The 21,243-nt window shown below is 44.5% G+C and overlaps 1 protein-coding gene across 3 annotated transcripts in view; it reads right to left on the bottom strand.

Annotated features, from left to right (window-relative positions):
- Positions 1–690: 690 nt before the first annotated feature.
- METTL16 (methyltransferase 16, RNA N6-adenosine) overlaps positions 691–21,243 on the bottom strand; it is a 74,440-nt gene continuing 53,887 nt past the window's right edge. The window contains exons 9-11 of one of the 3 annotated variants that reach the window (XR_011468025.1): positions 13,779–13,952; positions 12,187–13,662; positions 691–9,323 (exon numbers count right to left, since the gene is read on the bottom strand). Coding sequence is in view for 1 of the 3 variants with exons in the window: in XM_005891189.3 (XP_005891251.2) it covers positions 13,039–13,662; positions 13,779–13,952 (798 nt within the window). In the remaining 2 variants the exon portion in view is untranslated. Of the gene's footprint in view, positions 13,663–13,778; positions 13,953–21,243 lie in introns of all 3 variants that reach the window. The other 2 variants (XR_011468026.1, XM_005891189.3) reach the window with 2 other exon arrangements.

Here is a 21,243-nt window from a genome sequence, read left to right as displayed (position 1 = left end):
AGACCTTTGAGGTCAGCCCAGGTGGCTCAATGGTAAAGAACCCACCTGCCAATGAAGGAGACCCGAGTTAAATCCCTGGGTGGGGAAAGATTCCCTGGAGAAGGGATTGGCAACCCTCTTCAGTATTCCTGTCTGGGAAATCCCATTGACTGAAGAGCCTGGTGGGCTACATTCCATTGGGTCACAAAAAGAGTCGGAGACGACTTAGCCATTAAACAACAAAATACCCCAATTCTCTGATTTTGCAGTTAAGGAAACTGAGGTCCAGAGATGAGAAAGTACTTGTCTAAGGCCACTCAGTAGTCCAGTTGCTCCTTGCCGGGTAGGAGGAGCATTTATCCCCAGACTGCACAGATAACTCTTCTAAAGACAGTTCTGGGTCAGGGCCCCCAGTTAGAAAACAGTGGTGGAGGAGTATCAAACTGCTCACATGGGAAAGGGGAGTCTGACCACTTAACACTGCTAGACACATATAAAGCTGGTACAGATGATATTTGCTGGCTTCATGCCTTTCGTTTGAGGCCATAATGCATCCCAGGGAAAGAAAGCCTGCACAGACTGGAAATTGAGAACCTAGTGAACAGGAGGAAAGGGGTTGTTTGCCAGCACCAGTTTACAGAGGGCTCTTATCTTTCCACAGTTACTGCCCCAGCATCTGTAGCTGAGCAGAGAGAGGCCATTACACACGAGTGACTGGGTGACATTGGCTTTATTTATGTTGAAGTTGAAAAGCAACAGGGGATCAGGGCATTAAAGAACAATTTCTTCTTTGCAGGATGAATGCTTCTTTCCTGGGAAGGCTTTGATCAGTGCTGGTCCCAACATTGCTTCTTTTAAGGTTATCTGCCACCTAAGACTGTATGTATGTATGTATGCATGTGTGTGTGTGTGTGGCTTCAGTCACGTCTGACTCTGTGACCCCAAGGACTGTAGCCTGCTAGTCTCCTCTATCCATGATTCTCCAGGCAAGAATACTGGAGTGGTTGCCATACCCTCCAGGGGATCTTCCCGACCCAGGGATTGAACCCAAATCTCCAGTATTGCAGGCTGATTCTTCACCCACTGGGGGTATATGTATATGTATATATATGTGTGTGTGTGTATAGGAGAAGACAATGGCACCCCACTCCAGTACTCTTGCTTGGAAAATCCTATGGACAGAGGGGCCTGGTAGGCTGCGGTCCATGGGGTCTCGAAGAGTCGGACACGACTGAGCGACTTCACTTTCCCTTTTCACTTTCATGCATTGGAGAAGGAAATGGCAACCCACTCGTGTTCTTGCCTGGAAAATCCCAGGGACGGGGGAGCCTGGTGGGCTGCCGTCTATGGGGTCGCACAGAGTCAGACACGACTGAAGCGACTTAGCAGCAGCAGTATATGTGTGTGTGTGTGTATATATATATATATATATATATATATATAGTCTTCCCAGGTGGCTCAGTTCTGGCCTAGAGAATCCCATGGACAGAGAAGCCTGGCAGGCTACAGTCCAGAAGGGTGCAAAGTCGGACACGACCGAAGCGACTCAGCATGGACACACATGTATGTACACATGAACTAGTCTAATATATATCTAAGTGACTTGAGATAATGTTGTTCGCCAAGTTCTCATTTTGTTAGGGGCTAGCACTGTACCATTCTGCCCAGTGGCCCGGGATGCTGAGAGAGCTACCTCCAACTGTACCCTTCTGCCTTCCTCAAGTGGTCATGACATTTTTAGAGCCCTGAAGTTTCTTCTGGCGACTGAAGTCCAATTCTTCTGACTCATCAGGGACCCAGCTCTGTCACATCACAAAGGCAACCCTCTGAAAAGTAGTGTTCTGAAGACAGCTTTGCCTTCAGGGGTGGGGAAGCAGGAGGTAAAAGTGGGGTGAACAGAATTCAAATGCCAACCTCTCCCTTGTCCCCAATAACCCATCTGGTCCGGAGATTAGTGGAGATGCTCACTGTTTAAAACAAACAGCCTTCCTGGCTTCACATGATCATCTGTTTATTTGGGTCATGTGGGGACAGCAGCCAGGGGATGTTAGGCAAAAGCAAGGGTTTAGAAAGGAGGCTTTTCCTGGGCTTGTTGCTGCATGCAGGAGCCTGAAAACGGCCAGACAGGGTTTCTCATCAACCAAGGTTACTCTAGTTGGGGAATGGACAGTGGGGGTGAGAGATACCATTTAGGTAGTAAGGGGGAGGGTAAAAGGAGAGGAATGAATAGGGCTGCTTAATGTTTTAGCCCAACTTCCTGTTGCAAGAGGGTGGAACTCAGGTAGAAGCTGGCCATTGTTGTATTCATTCAGGGGAAAGTCTTTTTGATGTTTCAGCAGAAAGGTTAGCATGTTTTGGATGTAAGCCAAAGCCCAGCCATTTCCAAAAAGTTGTTCCTAAATGGCTTCCAGTGCTTAGTATCTTTGGGGCAGGAGGAAACCTGGCCCATCCGTCATTGTGTAATTCTCATGAGAGGATTTCTGTTTCCACTCTTCCTCCTGAAGTCTTTTGCACCCCAGTGCCCAGTTTGGCCCCCTTGATTTTTCTCTCTTGGCTATGCTGCTCAGCTTGCTGGATCTTAAGTTCCTCAACCAGGTATCAAACCTGGATCTGTGATAGTGAAAGCGCCAGCCCTTACCACTGGCGTGCCCTGCGTGCTAAGTCATTTCAGTTGTGTCTGACTCTGCAACCCCATGGACTGTGGCCCGCCAGGCTCCTCTGTCCATGGGATGGATTCTCCTGGCAAGAATACTGGAGTGGATTGCCATGTCCTCTTCCAGGAGATCTTTCTGACCCAGGTACTGAACCCGTGTCTCACGTCTCTTGCATTGGCAGTAGATTCTTTACCACTAGCACCACCTGGGAAGCCCCCTTACCACTGGACCACCAGGGAATTCCCAACCTCCTCAATTTTTTAGTAGGTGGAGCTAGTGACATTCCTTAATGAGACAATCTCCCATCACCCCACCATTCATCCCAACAAAGCTCTACATATATACACAAATCTTAAGATATAGATTTGATATAGATATACACATACCTAAGAACTACAAAGATCAGTTCTCTGACCCTACAAAGCATAAAAGTAATAAGATAGGGGGAAAGGTGTGAAGCCAAAGTACAAATATACCAGGTCCCAAGTCGCACATGCCCTAACCCTTCAGGCCTGACTTCTCAAACTATGCACGTTGTCTTAGGAGAGCTTTTCACCTACTACAGTTAAAACAAGAGCAAAGGGAGAAAGTCAGCTGTGCAATGAAGAGGGAAAGACAGAAGACTAAGTACACTAAGGGACACACTGCAAGATGTTCACAGATCCTGTGTGTCAAGCATAGAGCCCAGACACTGGGCTCTCCTTGTAGCCAAGGCCAGAGTGGGATAAAAGGTCGGAGTTGAACTCAATCCCACAGTGATACATGGAAAAAGTAAAGCTTTGCTCTTTCCCACCATGCTGGATGTAGCACAAGAAATCCTAGGACCATAAAAGCATCTGTGAGGGTACTGATCTACCCATTTTAGAAAGTTAGGTTCCCAGATAATCATATTTTTCTAATAAGTGAATTAAGTGGATTTAAGGCTGGGTTAGCAAACTGAACCTGATGCCTGATGAGATCAGTCTGGATGATGATGAGCAGGATTCCAAATTACTTTCTTAGAGGTGTATCCTATAGGGCATGCATTCAATTGCAGTAAAGTGGGCTCCCCAGAGCTGGAAGTTTTCACCTGAGTCCTCATCTGCCTTCCTCTATTCCTGGTGAGCTGTCAAAGGACTTCTCCTAAACCTAAGAAACAGACAGTCAAGTTCAACCTTCCCGTCCACTGACTCCCTCTTCATTGGCTCACATGATGTTAGAGCTAGGAGAGTTATGATCACCTAAATCAATCTCCCAAGTGGTGTTTTATCCAAGGTCACAATGCTGCTTAGTATCAGCTGGGGTGAGGAGTGGCTTGGTTCTCAGTGTGGGACAGCCCAGCACAGGGATGAGGGTCCGAAAACCTCCCAGCAATAGCTGATGATGGGGAGCTGGCTGAAGACAGAATCACTGACTTTGCTTAGCAGGTGAGTGAGAAGGCAAGGAGAGAATTTAACTTAGGATCCAAGGGCTCAGATGACCTCCAGGGACACTGTAACTGCCTCAGGCTGCTCTGAGGAATGAAGAGCTAGCCTGGGTTGACAGCCATTCCTCGCTGGCGCTGTCTGGCCTGAAAAGGTGACTGGGGGAGAGGGGCAGATTTTTATCCAGGCAGACGCCCTGGGTGTGGACACTGAGTAATAAGGAAAGAAATGCAGTTCAGAAGCAAATAGGGAGGAGCCACACACACTGAGCTTTTCTGAGAAACCAAAGTGGCTGGCAAGCAAGCTATGCAGCTAGAGAGATGGGGGCTGTGAATGACTAGGGAAGGAGGAAGCTGATCAGGGTGGAAAGACAGATGGGAAAGGTCGAGGACTTTGGTTACTCCTTTGAAGCAAGAAAAAAAAAGGCGGCTTCATGAGAGTAAGTTAATTCAGGTCATGGGAGTGAGACTGGGCAAAGTTATTAGTAAAGACAGGCAGAGTTTTTGCCATGTGAGTCAAGAGCCAGCTGGACCCGAAGGCTCCTCCCAGGGCAGAGGGGCTGGAATGCAATCAGCGCCCCACACAAAGGACTCTCCATCTAGGTCCTAGCCAATCTCAGCTCACAGGTAAAAGCAAGGCTGCAGATCAAGTCTTTAAAACCCAAGGTATCAGTTGCCTGCACTAGTGACTGGTGCCCCTCAAGCCAGAAGAGGGTGTGAGGCCTGCAGCAGTGGCCTCTTACTGGCCGGACCACCCTGATCTAGGGTGCAGCTCCATGCCCACAATAGGATTTCTTACCAAGGGCCCAGGGCCCATCAGGAGAGTCTATATGGGGCAGTGCTGGGGACACCCTACACTCTCCAGGAGCCATGTTCCAGCCAGTGACTCCTCCCACTTCAAGGCTGGAGGCTGGGATAGGACAGACTCAACTTGTTCCCCAGCCCCCAGCCCGCGTGAGTCCGGGTTCCCATCAGACACCTCACAGGGCAGGCAGGGCTAGAGCTCACCAGCCATCTCTCAGAAGAGTTACTCTGTGGTAACTCTAAACTGTTCACTAAACACAATTAGGTCCTTAAAACTTCCACCACACACCTACATAAACGCAAAGTGTTAAATGCAAAGCAAAATGTCAAAGGAGCCAAAATAAAATATAGGCAAACGTTTTTTGGCTCCAAGGATGGTGAAAGAGATTATCTACCCATAAAGGCAAAGAGAATTGAAAGGAACAGTTTGACACAGTTGATTATATATATAAACTTTTCTAAAAGCTCCTTGACTGTAAAAACAAAACCACCATAAACAAAAGGAAAAGGTAAATGACAAAATGGAGGAAGATGCTGGCAAGCTGTGCCACTGGGATGTCAGCAACAAAATGAACACTTGGGTAGAGAAGAGAACACAGGACGTGACTTAAAATTCGTAAAACAAAAACTATAGGAACATAAATATATACACAAAGATGTTTGGCCTTGCAAATACCATAATAAAACTAAAACAATGAAAATATTCTTGCCGATCACTTGATAAAGGATTTTTAAAATCCACACACCAAATGTGTGGCAAAGACAAGAAATGGTAAAGGAGAACAGTGTTTTCAGTGAGCAAATTGGTAATATACGGAAAAGCCATTAAAAGCACATTATCTCTTCTGCTTCAGTAATTCTTACACAAATTTATCCTAAAGCAGGAAGAAAACACACAAACATTTCTGTACAAAGATATTCACTAAAGCATTATGTACAAAAGTGAAAACCAGAAAATCTCGATTTCCAATAAGGAACAACTGGTTTCATGAAGTGCCGCTCACAAAAACGCATGTGAAGAAAACAGGATATAAACCAAAATATTACTGGTGCTTGTCTTCGGGCAGTGCAACCTCTGGTAACTTTTATTTTCACAAGTTTTATGACACACAGGTTAATTTTATAACCAGAAAAAATTTATCACAACATATTGCTGAATGAAAACATTTATAGAACAGTAACACAGACCATTGATTCCACATTTGCTGCTTAAATATATATATATGTATATAAAAATACTAACAAAATGTAAAACAACTCCATTTGAGTAGTGGAATTGTAAACTTTTATTCCTTCTTTTATAAATATCTTCTAATGAAAACATCACTTTTGTAAAATGAAATTATGTTAAAGGGGGAAAGTTCTGGCGTGCTTGACCAGGAAGAGCCTCACCCGAGTCTTGATCTCAACTAACTTGACCTGGGGCGCTGGGTCTACTTCCCATCCTAGTTTTCCTTCCTGTTTCTTTACTCCTCTCCCCAACCCTCCCCAACCCACTTTTCCTGCTGCTTAATTCTGAAATCCCCCAGAAACGGTTCAGGCTACCCTTACAGTCCAGGTGAGAGACGCAGAAGGGCGCTAAGGTGGTGGCACCAGGGATGGAGGAAGAGGCTGGGCTGGAATTGGGAGGATCTTTCTCAGGTGGAAGATTTTTAGACCCTAGCGGTGAAGGAGAGGGAGGAGCAGAGATTTCTATTCTGGACAGCCGGCTGGATGTGGTGGAGAGTACAGGAGACGCAGGTGCAAATCAGTTGAGTTAGCACAGCCATGGTCCTGGGGGTCATGTCCGACAGGAGGTGAGGCATGTGGAAGGTTAAAGTTCAGGAAAGGCCTAGATTTGTGTGTGAAGAATGCAGGAGTGACCAGTATAAAGTCATGGAGTGGATAAGGTTGGCCACGAGTAAGAGAAAAGCACAAACCAGGCCCATGGCTACTAGAATCTTCGGGATTCTCCCTGTTAAGAGGTGAGAACTCTTTAAAGAGGTGGGGAGGCAGCAACCAGACTTCAGTGGCTGAAATAAACGAGTTAGGAGAGTGGGAGGCAGCAAATATTTAGGTAAGTTCTACCACCTGGTGGTAGAAGAGGCCACAAACTGATGGTCGACCAGGTTTCTGTAAAATACTGAATTCGTTGTGAAGATTTACCATCAAGTAAACTTGTCATAAACCTGGATTTCCAGCTTTCCTCAAGAAATAAGAAGATCCGGCATCACGGGGCAGCGACTTCTGCACAGCAGTAACCAGCAGGCATGGAACACAAGTTACTTGATAGCAGCAGTGCTCCACCAGTGCGAGTGGGAGCTCCAGCCCTTCTTGTCTGGCCCCTGGGGTAGAAGATGAGGAAATACTTCCCTTTGTGAATGAAAGTGTCCATTAATAAAACAGAGGCCAGCATTTGCTCCAGAAGCCCCACATCTGCCCCCCTGAAGGCAAATCCTGGGACAAAGAGACTTCAATTAGGGATCCTGACCAGACTGGGAATGCCCACTTCCCAGCAAGAGACATGGAGCCACTGGCATCACACACGTAGCGGGGCAGGTTACCCACTGTCCCAGGCTCAGCGGTGCTCGCAGGGCAGCTTCCCCTGGGGGCAGGCTGGCTGTTGGAGCCGGCCAAGGCTCCCCCAGCTGGGAATTTCCTGGCTCCGTTTCCTCCACTCTCAGCCACACTCCTTGAACTCCCACCAGATGGCAGGCAGCCTTTCCTCTTCTCGATTCACACAGTCCGTTCCCTTACCTGGGGAAGACGACTTGCTATTTTATGGCTGTTACCCTTCTGCAGCAAGATCTAAAGTCTATCAGTTTTGCTTTCCGTAAGTGAAATATTTGACGTTGCCTAAAAAAAAATCCTTCTTCCCCTTATTATACAATTATGCATTGTCAAAGAGTCATTACCTAATTATCAGTTATTTTACATTGATTCCAATCCAGTGTGTGCTTGCACTAGACTGTGGTTTCACTATCGACTTAATTATCTGTACTACTGCCAAATCCAAAATTCTATAAAGATTTGGTAGTGTAAGTTAAGAACTAATTATAAGCAATTTCATTTTATTAAAGCTTGCTCCTTGATCAAAGGCTGGAAAATAATATGACCTTCAAATGCTCAATGGCAGAGTTGGTTAAGACTTAATTTTCTCTTCCCCGTGTCGTATCGTCGAAGCTTCCTTCCCTAGAGATGGGTCCATGGAGCCCAGGAGTCCGTTTCCATCCTAGTGTAGCACTTGTGACGAATCGAGATTGATATGAAATCCCTGTCTCCTATCTCTGGACCTGAGGTCAAGTCCCTGTAAACAACCTTAGGGCAAGTCATTTAAGGCATTTCTGAGCTGCCACTTCTTTACGAAAGCACACAGGGACTCCACGCCTCTTTGCGGGGTTAAGCCAGACAACTGACATAGAGGACTGATAGTCAGTATTGGTTCCGTTTATCCTCCCACTACACAGAAGTCTGGATTTCTGCTCTCAGTCAGAGTGGCAGCCTATACTTGCACTGACACATTTGAGGTCTTGGCTTTTTCACCTGAGTCTCTTGAAAGAAGATATTCTGAGCAGAAAGTGAAAACTCAAGAGAGACTAAGAAGCAATGAGCCTACCCCTCGTTTATGGACTCTTCCAAGGGGCTTTAGTATTCCTCTCACTTGACTGCTATTTTATGACTCTTGGAATTGAGGATCCAGCACCTTTTGTATGACGAAGTCAAGCCTCAGTGAGAATGACTGACCCTGTAAGTGGAACTGGAATGTACTCGGGTCTGATGAATTGTGAAGTCTGTGACCTTCACTGTTTTCCACGCCCCTGCACCTTCTGGCCCACTCCGCCTGATCTCAGTTCCCTGGCTTCTAGTCAGCACCTGAGACCCCTTGCTTCCCTGAAGAGAGCCTGGAGTCCCCAGTGGTTCTGCCAGGCTGAGAGAGGGGAGGAGAAAAGGCTGCACCTCAGAGAGCATTCAGAGGTGCAAGGCCTTCAGTCACAACATGGTCCCCTGGAGTAAAAGCAAACCCTCCAAAAGGCAGCATTAGCCGTTCCAAAAGGGAGCATTAGCCGTTCCAACCAGCAATTAAAAAAAATAAACTGCTGTTTTAGTCATTTGGGTGAGTCATACAGAGGATCTGAATGTCTTTGCAGAGCAGAGCAGGAACCCTCTGGTATGTGTGTGAGGTCCCACTGCTCGCAGGGTGAGCCCCCCAGGCTTCCTTAATACGGTGCTGGCACAAGCACCAAGAGGTTTGCACCCGGAAGCATGAGAAGGTTCAAGACCATCAACACCCTGCTCCAGGAGGCAGAGGCCAATCCATCCTCACTAGTAAGCGTCCTCTGGGTTTTTATTGGGCTTAATGCCCATTCAGCAAACTGATTCTCCTGAGTGCCAACTTTTCCAAGAGATGTGGCTGTGAAAGTGTTGCACCTTTGAGACTTCCCTTCTGCAGATGACTCCTTAGGAATGCTGAAAGCAGCTTCTTTCTTTAGGCTCTATTATTCTTCCTGCGACACAAATAGTAGTTTTGGAAAACTTACTATGTAAAATCATGAAATGTCCCCTTCTAGCACCCCATTAACTAGAGACCAATAAAAAGTTGATCCAAAGGACTAACACAGCCTGGGTCTATTTTAGAGTAGTAAGACAGGTGGAAAGAAAAAAAATCTTTAAATCATCTGGGACCATAAAGAAACATAAAAAGGTTGAAAACTTATGCCCAGACCACAGGGTGGTGAGTTTTCCCTTCTTTCTTTCATCTCTCTAAGTTTTTTAACGTGAAAACGTACTTGCTTACATAAAAATATTTATCTGAGTAGTGACTGGCTATTTCAAGAAAATACCAAGGACACAATTTTATCCACGCCCACCGTGAAGCTGATTAAAAAAAAGCCACATACGCCCTCGTGTGGCCGCAGCAGAAAACACCTGGATTTAAGTAAGAAGGAGGGGCTTCTTTTAGGAGGCCTAGAATTTTCTAAAGGCCTTTGCATCTTTTCCACCCCTTGCAATTTTACTACACGTCAGAGCTTAGAAGCAGGTGTAATCATATGGTAAGCTTTGACAGGTTTCATGTTTTTAAAAATACATACTAAAATTTTAAGTATATATCATCCACACACTCCCTTAAGACTAGCTGAAACTCCACCACAGAGATACAGACCCTGTGAGAACAAGCAGTATGCTCTGGTGTGTGAATAGCTGGGCAAGGATGTGGGGTGAAGGAACCCACTGCTGGAAGCAAAGCAGATTCCAAAGAACAAAAGCAGCTTATTCCCCTCCTTGGAAAACAAGTCCTGCTTCTGTTCCCACTTTCGTTATCAAGAGATCAGACGCCCAGGCCAGGGACCAGAACAGAATTTAAGATACCACCACAAAGACTGAATTTCATACTAATCCATCAACATGAACTTGACCTCCAGACACTTAGGCAGTTATCACTCAACATTATGACACACAGGTCAGTAATCTATTTCTTAAAAAAAAAAAAAAAAATTTCATCTTCCCCTTTTATCAGAGGTATAGGCTACCCCATATCACACAATTATCAAGTATATGTGTAAGTGAAAGGATTTTTAAATGTCTTTTAAAAATGTTTCAATGTTCTCTCATTAGATGGAAATAAACTATTCTTCTCAGAGAAGGAACTGAAGACACACCAATGCAAAAACTGTACTCACAGTTCCAGCAGTGGAAGGCTCTCTAGCCATATGCTTCTTAAACTCTAAGAGCATCAGCTTAAACTATAAAGCATCTTCCACTGCACCAAGCCTCAAACCTGGGGCACCAAACACACACAGACGTAAGACAGCTCTTTTGTGCTTCCAGGCCCACAGAGGATTCCCTGGGAATCTCTAAGTACTAGACTTAACAAAGGCTAATACTGTGGCTGAAATACATTGTGAACAAGTGAGGAGGACCAATAATACACTCCTGTGACAGCGCGGAGGAAAAAAGCATAGTGAATATGCAGAATGAACACAACCAAAGTTGAACCCACACACTCACACCCCCCATCTATAGAGACAGATTAGTGACTAGAAGGAAACACTGAAATACCAACAGGGGCTATGCTCCCGGAGGCTGAGGCGAGGGGTGACTGAAGCTGTTTCCTCCTTTGATCTTTCCAAATCCTTAATGAGCATGTCCTACTCCTTTACAGTGAAACAAACATGCCAACAGTGACGGCTTTATTGAGTGAAGAGTCGTTACCTAACTCACGTATCCTAAAATTTGATCAAGACAGAAACTAGGTTTGGGTCCAGCATATGACTCCAATGTTATGAGAGGTGAGGAGAGGATGGTGGGGGTGGATGGAGGAGATGACTGGATCACCGGAAATCCGAGGCCCTGTGCTGAATCTTGGACTCTGTGGGACCCTGGGCATTAAGTTTCCTTTTCCTGTCAAAGGCTAACCAGCATAGCGGTTCCTAATCCCCAGTGAGTTAGTAGCTCCTCTCTCTAACTTGGGGACCCTTCTCTCCAGAAAAAAACCCAAACATGTCCACAGAGCCTTTGGAAATAACCCAGGAAGCTCTGGGTTCTCCAGAGGTCCATGGACCAGCTTAGAACACTGGTTGGTTCGTATGTTCTTTTCGGCAGCTCTGTCTCCACTGCCACGGAGAGGTATGATATGGTCCTATTTCCATTTCCAGTATCTTTGCTGAAGGACTCGTCTAGCTGCTGCCAAAGTATGCCAAGGTCATCAGTTTTATGCCCCAACCAACAGCCACCTTTCAAAAGTGTGGCTTAACTACAGTCTTCTTTGCAGGCAATGGCACTGTACTCAAAATTTTCAGGATAAATAGAACCCTCAGCTGCTGGTATAAAATCAAGCAGTAAAAGCCAAGCACAGCAGAGGGTAACCGAGACACCAAGAGGACAAAAAAGAGACGCCGTTCCCAGAGGTATTCCTGCTGAGCCCTGACAGCACAATTAGGAAACATGTTTTAAGAACAGTTACCCTGGCCTCAGAATTCTCCAATGGCAACAGGTAAACACAGAAGGGATTACAAACGAACTCCTGTGCCAAAACCATCTTTGATTAGCAATAACTTATCTGCCAATAGATGAGGCTTTCTTAAGCAACTTACTATATGTAAATATATCTTGCTCCATTTCTCATTTCCATCACCCATCACTTATCCATTCAAAGCCAAGAGAGTATCTTCCCCAACCCCAGGATTCAAACAGGACTGACAGTTTTCAATTCTGAATACTCTTATATTAGCTCCACTTCAAACGTCGAAACAAATTTAAAAAAAAATCCACACCAGTCAAACTGCTACAAAACAGTTCTTTAAACAGGTTGGAGGCACGGGTATGGCTTCATTCTGCTGCATCGCAGTTGTATCTGGCAGTTTTGCTTACCTAATTCTGTTTCTGAAACAAGCAACATCCAAAACAGACAAGAGTCAGGAATGTGCCGATTGTCTTCAACGTTTCCAGGCGCTCCCTGATCAGGCCTTCTTCCTGGCATTACTGAGCTTTCTCTCCCTGACTCTCAAAAGGCTAGTTCCTTTCTCAGGACTGACACAGGGGTCATCAATCGTATGTACCCAAAGTTTTTAGTCTTGCAAGTGACTGTAGAAGAGGGTATAGAGCTATCCGCCCTGGTATACCACCTCCATGGGGTGGAGGGGCAGGCGGGCAGGGTTGAGAAAGTCACCCCTTCTCAGAAGCAACCAAGGCTGACACAGAAGGCAGGATGCACTGTTGAGTTCTGACCAGGATCAGACTGCAAAAATAATCCTTTTGGCCTCAGGAAACCAGTCTGAGGCCAAGGCGATCAGCTTAGTGAAGTAGTCAAAGTCACTCAGTCATGTCCGACTCTTGCGACTCCATGGACTTCAGCCCACAAGGTTCCTCTGTCCATGGGATTCTCCAGGCAAGAATACTGGAGTGGGTTGCCATTTCCTTCTCCAAAGGTGATCAGCTTAAGTCAGGTTTAAATCCCTTATGAGTTTACCGATGGCATTTTGTTGATGCTGATCACCACAATTCTTTCTCTGAACTACCATACTACAATGCCCTGTAATTCTTTTTTTTTTTTTTTAAAGGAGGCAGGTGTTTAAAAATTGACTCATTTGTTGGTTTTTTAAGACAATTCCACATAATGTTACTAGTGGGCTAATGATGGAATTCAGCTTGCCACCCATCCCAGGCCACTCTTCAAAGCAAGCTGCTTTATAGAACTTTCCCAACTGTGCGAGAATTTTGGAGTTAACTAGCAACAAGCCTGAAAATTTGGTTACGTATATAAGTACAAAGCTGGTTCATCAAATCCCTGTTCTGGCCCTCAACCCAGTGCATTTCAACTAAGGCGTCATCTACCTCCTTCTTAACGTTTATCAGACACTTGAATAAGTAACGTCCAGCCACTCCTTGGAGATGGTTCCCTTTTTCAGACGCTGGGCTGCTGAAGGGCTCAGGAGCCTCGTGGTCCTGGGCTCCATTACTAGAGCCTTTACAACCTTCCAGAACCTCCATGTCCCCCTTTTCCTCACTCCTTTCATCCTCCGTGGGTTCTGGGTTTTCCTCCTGGGAAAGCGAGTCCTGGCTGGGGCCATGGCCTCCCACAGTGGCAGACTCGCCTTCCGGTGGAGCAGGGCCCCCCAGGGCACTCTCCTGGGGGCCCTGGGCAACATCCTGGCTACTGCCGGACTCCCTCGGGGGAGGTTTTTTCTCTTCCAGGGCTTCGATCACGTCCTTGGGCGCTAGGGGCACCTCTCTCAGTTGTCTCACTCGGTCTCTTTTCTTCCTCCTCAAGTGAATCCAGGAGTTTTCTATGGCCGTTAGGAAAAGGCTGATTTCCTCCTTTCCACAGGGAACTCGTTTATGCTGGACCTGTTTGGAGGAAAAACAATTTTATAGGTCACTTTTCTCCTCTGAAAACTCCTTTTAAAAAAAGAGAAAAAAGATTATTTGTAAGTACTTCTTCAATGTGCTTATCAACCAGGTACCTTTAGATCAGTGAGGATTTTTTCAATCCATGTTGTCACAACCACGATGCCTTCCACTGTCTCAGGGCCCAGAGATGATGCTTTGAGGGCTAGTTCTTTCATCACAGGCCCCAGGACTACGAACGTAATGGGCTTCCTTGGCTTCTCTAGTTTTCTTCGCTTACTGGGTGGTGACTGAAAGAACAAGAGGGCATGGGAGAATAGGCGAAGGTCATCCAAATAATCAAATCTCATGCGTTATAATAAATTCAGCTGGGGGAATCTCCATGACTGCAGAGCCCTAAAAAAGAACAAAGGCCTTGGCATGTTTATTTTTAATACTTAAAACAACTATGCCAAATGGGTTTACCATCTCCCCATTTTATAGACAGGAAAAACTAAGATACAGAGCAGCAATGGAATCTGCTTGAGGTCACATGGTTAGTATTTGTAAAATTAGGATTTGAATCCCAAACCCAGGTACTTTCTGCCTGTGTTCTATCAGTATATAACTCCTTCATCTACCTGCTATGCCCAAAACAGGCCTGTGCAACTATTTCTTTCAAGGCAACTCAAGGACCCCAAGGGGACTCACTGTGTTCCTTTCTATTAAAAAAATAAAAAATGCATGGCTTAAAATCACCACCACGGAGCCCAAGTTGATATGTGCTGAGACTTGTTGAAAGAGAGCAGCTGGTGAGTGGCAGTTTGTGAGATCACATGCTGGGAACGACCAGGGCACCAGGATTAAATGGGCGGAAGAGGACGCTGAATCCAGGCATGTCAAGGCCAAGCCAGTGCCCACCTATGCACTGCCTCTTGGCTGGGGAGAGGGGACAGTGGCACCCACAGGAACAGTGGATTTGAAAGCTGATTCCAGTAACTCAAGACTGTCCTCTTTCTTTAAATTTCAAGCTTGGAAAGTGAATTACACTCTTACCACTAGAGGGACTCAAGTTCCATTTTAAAAACCAACTGACACTGCTGTATTTAAAGCTTATTTCTTTCAAGTAAAAGGTTGCTTTTTTTTTTTTTTTTCAGTTAGACTCTTAGCTAAGATCAGATAAATTATGGATACTTTAAGAGACTGACTTGTAGACAAATTTTATCAAAATTTGAAAAAGAATTTAAGCTAATTCTAAAGTTAGGATCAAAATGAGAAGGATTATAAGAAAGGCTCAAAAAGAGACAATACCCAGTCAGCTCTGAAGATCTTTTCCTAAAAAGAAGCATTTGATAATTGTGTGGCTGTGAACTCCGACTGTGCCTGGAAACAGCAACAGAGCATATAAGTACACACACAGTGAGGTCCAGTTACTGGGTGAGGCCTTGTAGGAACTAGCTAGCAACTCCCTACCCCCACATACACAAGAAAATAGCCAGTTTATTCTATGCTAGAACACTTTTAGATGGTATTTCCTAGAAACAATCAACATTTTCTCTTTATACCAGATATTAACTAATAAAAAAGGGAAGTTAAAGAACAGAAAACAAGCTTAGAAGAAAAGGACCAAAAACAAAGGGTGTGTGTATGAGTAAGAAGCCTGCTCTTGAGAAGCGAGCGGCAGACCAAGCCCTGAAGTCTGAACCCGCTCAATTAATGTTTCAGGCAAGATGAGACAGATTCATATGGGCACCAAGACAGCAGCATTGTTATTACTCAATCGCCAACATAAGAAACACAATTTCTCCAGGTACTGAGGGCCTAAACTTTGCACTGAGGAGCTTGATATATGATTATTAAGCTGGGGGTGAAAAAAGATGGTGGTATGCAAGAGGAGGATGGGAGACAAGAATCAAATTATTTTTTCCACTTCCTGACATCCAAAGCTGTTACCATGGAAAGGTCACCGTCGCAGGGCCATCCCCGACAGCACACCAAAGGTCATCTACAAGTATGGCTGGAAGGATAGCACCTCATCCCTCTTTGGACAGAGGTGGGAATCATTTGTGCTCACAAATTCCAACCAGCAACGTGAAGATATTGCTGCGTCTGTCATTTCCTGCAATATTCTCCTCCAAAAGTAAGAATGGGCTTTTCTAGAACTTAAAGGAGAGAAATGCACCCTCATCAAACTTAACAAGAGCTCTCTCAAGGACCCACTTTCAGAAACAGCAAAACAGACAGCTTGCTGCCTTGTTACACCAGAACAAAAATGAAAACTTCTCCGTCTCATATATGGCTCCTTTACCTTGCATCCTGGCTCCAATGTACCATATATAACGGTCAATCAACAAATCTGGTATTTCTGAAGACCTTTAGTGAGTTCTTTTCACTCTCTCACACACACATTCTCAGGAGTTAGTTTTACTCTTGGCCATGTCACACAGCTTAGCGATCTTAGTCCCCGATCCAGGAACTGAACCTGCACCTTCGGCAGTGAAAGCGCAGATTCCTAACTGCTGGACCACCAGAGGATTCCCTAGTTTTATTACAGAAACTGGGTAAGCACTCAAGAGACAGATAATTTATACTTTAGAAACTCTAAAAGCTTTTAAATGATTAAAGATTAACTTAAGTCTGGCTTATAGCAATCATTCCTCATCCTTTCTTGCTCATACTGAAAATTCTCAGTAGGCAGGACCAGAGTAAAATACAGGAGCAGGTCCTAATAAATTAATAGTTAAATTCAACCCCACAGGTTCAACAGCAGGTTATTTTATACCCTGTCACAACACTAGTAAATAGAAGCTGTTTTTCCCCAACTGAGATTATCTTAATTTGCTAAATCTCAAACCACAAATATTTTCAATGAAGAGTGCTATACTCAAACTGTCACAGTTTAGAAGACAAAGTAACAATTTAACATTTTAAAGCATAATTTTAAAAAATCAATAATGGTTAATTTAGTTTAATGTAAAAAACTAGAAGGTGAATTTACAACTGATTTTGGGTTCGAAGATGAACTACTATATCACCCAGCTGAAATTACAATGTGAAAGTTTGGTGGGGAGTTGTAAATTCTGCAGAGAACACAGGCTTTGTATCTTTTACACTGTAAGGATTCAATGAATAATCATCAATATGGGAGGAGCTCCAAGTGTTACCACACTGAAACCATGAATTGGACAAAAACAGTTCTTACATTTTAAAAATATGCTTTACCTAACAGAGCTGTCTTTTTTCCTCTTTTAAAGTATTTATTTGGCTGCACACGTCTTAGTTGTCACATGCGATTCTTAGTTACACATGTGGGATCCAGTTCCCTGACCAGGGCTCAAACCCAGGCCCTGTGCACTGGGAGAGTGGAGTCTTAAGAGCTGTCTTTAAACTGCTTAAATCTTCACTCTTCCTTTAATTTCTAGACCTCAGTGGTGCAACCAGTCAGAAGACTTTCCAATCAGGTGTAACCTGATACAAATCTGTATAGCATTCGCATTCTGCTGAAGCTCTGCTGCTAACTACGGCTAAAGTAGAACACAGATCTACCTCATATCTGCAGGACAAGAAGAGGGTCATTCACTAAGATCTGCTGGCATGAAGCCACAGCCTCCTTAATAAAACAGAGCAGCTTCCAGGATGGTCTTGAGGGGAAAGGCGTGCTCCTGCCCACCACATGCGGGTCTTCCCTGCTCTGCTCTGAATGGCTACCGCTCCAGATCCTCCAGGAACAAGCCGAGTGTCTGTGAGCTGTTATTCAGCACAGGCTACTATTTATGGAAAAATAAAGCCAAGGGGCCAACACTGACACCTGGCTGGAATACACACAAGAAGTGCGCTGGGATGGACAGTCAGATCATCTTGCCTTTTTCATACATGTATCAGCTCTGATGCCATGAAGTGGACTAAGTATTTTGCTCTCTAAAAGTGTGGCTTCTTTATTAACAGCCAGTGGCATTTCTATTGTTATCTAATCTGACTGGTTGCTGTTTTTAAAATGTCCTGTAATCATTCCTAGATATATGGAAAAACAATACAAAGTAAAAAAAAAAGGGGGAAAAAGTTTATGTAGAATGCTACTACCTATCTAAGAAAGTAGGTGGCTATAACTGTGTATTTTCTTATATTAAAACAACCAACCCCACTAAAAACAATGGGAGGATAAATTAGAAAATCGTTTAAATAGTAACCCAAGGAGAACAGGAATTGATTGGGGTGAAAGAGACAAGAGAATGAAGCTAGACTTCTAATAGTATCCTTTTTGAGATTTGATTTTGAAACCACGTATGAGTATCTTTTACAATTACCAAACAAAACTAAATAGCACATACAAAAAAGGCAATCCCTAAAAACACAAAGTAAAATGAAACACCTTTTGTAAATAAATATGAAAATAGTTATAGATGAAATAATACACTCTAAGATTTGCTTTAGAATCATCAGGGCGGCTCAACATCACTGGGACATCAGACAGAGGTGGTGAGAGGGAACGGTGGGGAATGATAACACAATACATTTTACTGAGCACCTACTATATGTATCAGGCACTGTGTTATATACATTTAATTCTCAAAACCTGAAGTGGTGGGTACTATCAGTAACCCCCAGCTTACAGATGAAGAAACAAAAACTTAGAGAAGGAACCTGCTCAACCTAGACAGTTTCTATACACTCGGCAATAGTTTTAGGGTAATCCACCATGCCACTGTTAAACAAAATAACAGAACAAACTATGTCAGAAGTAAGTTCATGCAGAATACAAATGACTGAAAGAGATAAATCCAGGGGCGTCCCTGGTGGTCCAGCAGCTAAGGCTCTGTGCTGCCAATGCAGGGGGCCACGGTTCGATCACTGGTCGGGGAACTAGATCCCACACGCAGCAACTAAGAGCCTGAAAGCTGCAACTAAAGATCCTGCATACCGCAATTAAGACCAGCACAGACAAATAAATATATATAAAGATAGGTCCAGAGAGATTTCTATAGGCTGCATGGTTAAGAAGGAATTGGTTAAGAAGGCTTTATGCAGAAGTTAGAATTGAGCTGGGCTGCAGTGAAGGGAAGTCCACAGAAAGGATCAGACAGAGAAAGGGCTGTGACCAAAGGCTGTAATGACAGTCAGCAATGACCCTGGCATCATAAGAAGACTGTGTAACTTCTAATGCCGTAGAAGGCAGCACAATCAGGAAAACAGGGAGTGATTAGGATGGAAGGGAAGTCAAAAACAGATTTGGGAGGAACAAGGAGCCACTGAGGAGCCATCCTTTCTTTGAAAGGCGAGCTCAGGATGAACCCAGGTGACCGTTACATGAAAGGTGGCTGCTGAGTAGGTAATACCTGGTTAGAATGGAACCAAGGGCAGTCCTTGGGCAGCACAGTGACTTAGAGCTTAGGCTGTGAAATCAGACTAAGCAAGGCTTCAACCTGATTTTTTAGAGTCTCCAATTTCGTCATCTAAAAAGTGGGGATAATACCACCCACTTGATTATTGTCAGGTTTGAATAAAATAACATAATGTGTGTGAAGCATTCACATCGCAACAAAGACTATCTCTGGTGCTTGAAATCTACTATACCGATTAACATTATGCTTGCAATGCTGTTCCTTAGTAGAAGTTCTACATCATATTCCTTTTAACACTCAACAAATACTCTATGCACCAACTATGAGTCAGACATTGACAATTCCTCCTCCATGAAGTCCTCCCAGACTGAACTATTTTCTTTTCTGAATGGCCTAATTCTCCACCATTCTGGTTCCTACCATTCATTTCAGTACTCACTCATATGAACTTTCGTATCCATACTTCTCTTTCGTAAAGCTAATCATTGTAAGCGATAGGAAATGCTATCTTATTTCTTTGGTATTATCACAATGAATGTCACAGTAAGAAAAGTAACAAGAGAAGGAACCTTAACTTTGGTTTTGCTAAATAGCTCAGATCCCTAACCATCACATCTGTTTTAGAGCATAATTTATAGTCTGGTATAGTACTGGTTTTCAAACCATGTCCTTCCTCCCCCTGCCCTTTGCCACACTGAGCAGCTTATGGGATCTTAGTTCCCCAACAGGGGACTGAACCGGCACCCTTAGCAGTGAAAACACAGAGTCCTAAACATTGGACTGCCAGAGAATCCCCTCTAACCATGTCTTAACAGGAGAATCCTCTCAATAAATAAAATCAACACATAATACTGACAAAAGCAGACCAGAGATCTGCTGATGAGATCTCTAAAATGAGAGAGAGCCCTGAAGTACCACCCTGATACCTGTCTCCAAGTGTCATCCCCTGAGTACCTACACGGAATCCCTCCTCTATCTGGAATTAGTTTGAGTACATGTGGACTAGGAAGTGGAACACTGTCAGAAGAACCCCATTCTGACACTAACAAGGCTACCTAATTAATTTGACCCCTTCCCTCCATCTGTTCTCCAGAAAGCCCTCTAGTTATGACTCCCTGGACAAGAAAGACCCAGGCTCAGAGGAAATGTGTTGAACAGAGGGGGCTCATTTTTTAAAACCAGAGTTCCTGGGCAATGCTCAGACCAAGAGTACATACCATTTATTAGAGTCACATTATTTCCCCTTTTTCTTTTAACAAGTGTCAAACACCTGAAAGCAAAGCAAAGCTAAAATAATGCCTTGAGCAATGCGAGAAGTTCGGACAAAGAGGCATTCTAAGCGGCTTGTTAAAATTCTGTAAGGAACAGTCCTTATGATATGCTTCCTTATATTTGTCATCAGTCGGAAATGAAGAGACACAATTTTATCAACACTAGGACTCGTCTTTTGGCTGTTAAAATAAATCCAGACAAGAGGAATGGGCTTAGTGTGGGCACTTGAATCAGCAGCAAATTAGAATTTTTCAGCATTCAGCACCAACAGAAGCAAGCCAGTAGGCCTGAGATAAGTGAAAACAGAAGTTGCCATAGTAACTTGCACATTTACCCTAAAAAGGCGGGAATGGGGGTGGGGCGGGGAAGTAGGTCAATGTTTCTGCTTAACCAGCTCCAGTCCTTGGCTTCCTCTCCTCACCTAAAGCAGCATGCTCCTCCCTCCCCGCCATAGCCCGCAGGAGCAAGAAGAGAGAATGAGGTGACCACTTCAAAAAGCAGGGAGTAGGGAGAGGTCCAAGTAGCGAGAAGGAGAACCAAGAGGGCAGCCCACTGAAGCCCTCCCGAGTGCCCTGGGACCCCTGGGAAAGCAGCTGCTGATCGAGGGCACCAGTGCTAAGAAACTGTTGCTGGGTTACCACAAATCAGAAATTGCCGTTTTCCCTGTAGCAGTTTAAGTGCACCTAATGGAACACTTGGGGATGCATTATTAACAGCTTTGGGTTGGGGGCAGTGGTGTGGAGGGATGAGTACTCTGGCGTGGCAGAAGCCTGGGGCCCTTAAGCAAGAGGCAGTCTTTCATGGCTAAAGCTATGAACAGGCCTCAAGGATGACCTAAAAGACAGGGAGGGAGGGAGGAAGGCTTAGCTGATTCCCTTTCAAAGTAAGCTGGTTTTACTACCACAGAAACACAGTGCTCTTTGATACTCTGATCTGAAATAGCTGTTAATCCAAGAGGGCAAGGGTGTCGCTGGTCCCTGAGATGGCCTGG

Source organism: Bos mutus, chromosome 19 (genome assembly GCF_027580195.1).
Source record: "Bos mutus isolate GX-2022 chromosome 19, NWIPB_WYAK_1.1, whole genome shotgun sequence".
Lineage (NCBI taxonomy): Eukaryota > Metazoa > Chordata > Mammalia > Artiodactyla > Bovidae > Bos > Bos mutus.
This window is presented reverse-complemented; position numbering and strand designations above follow the sequence as displayed.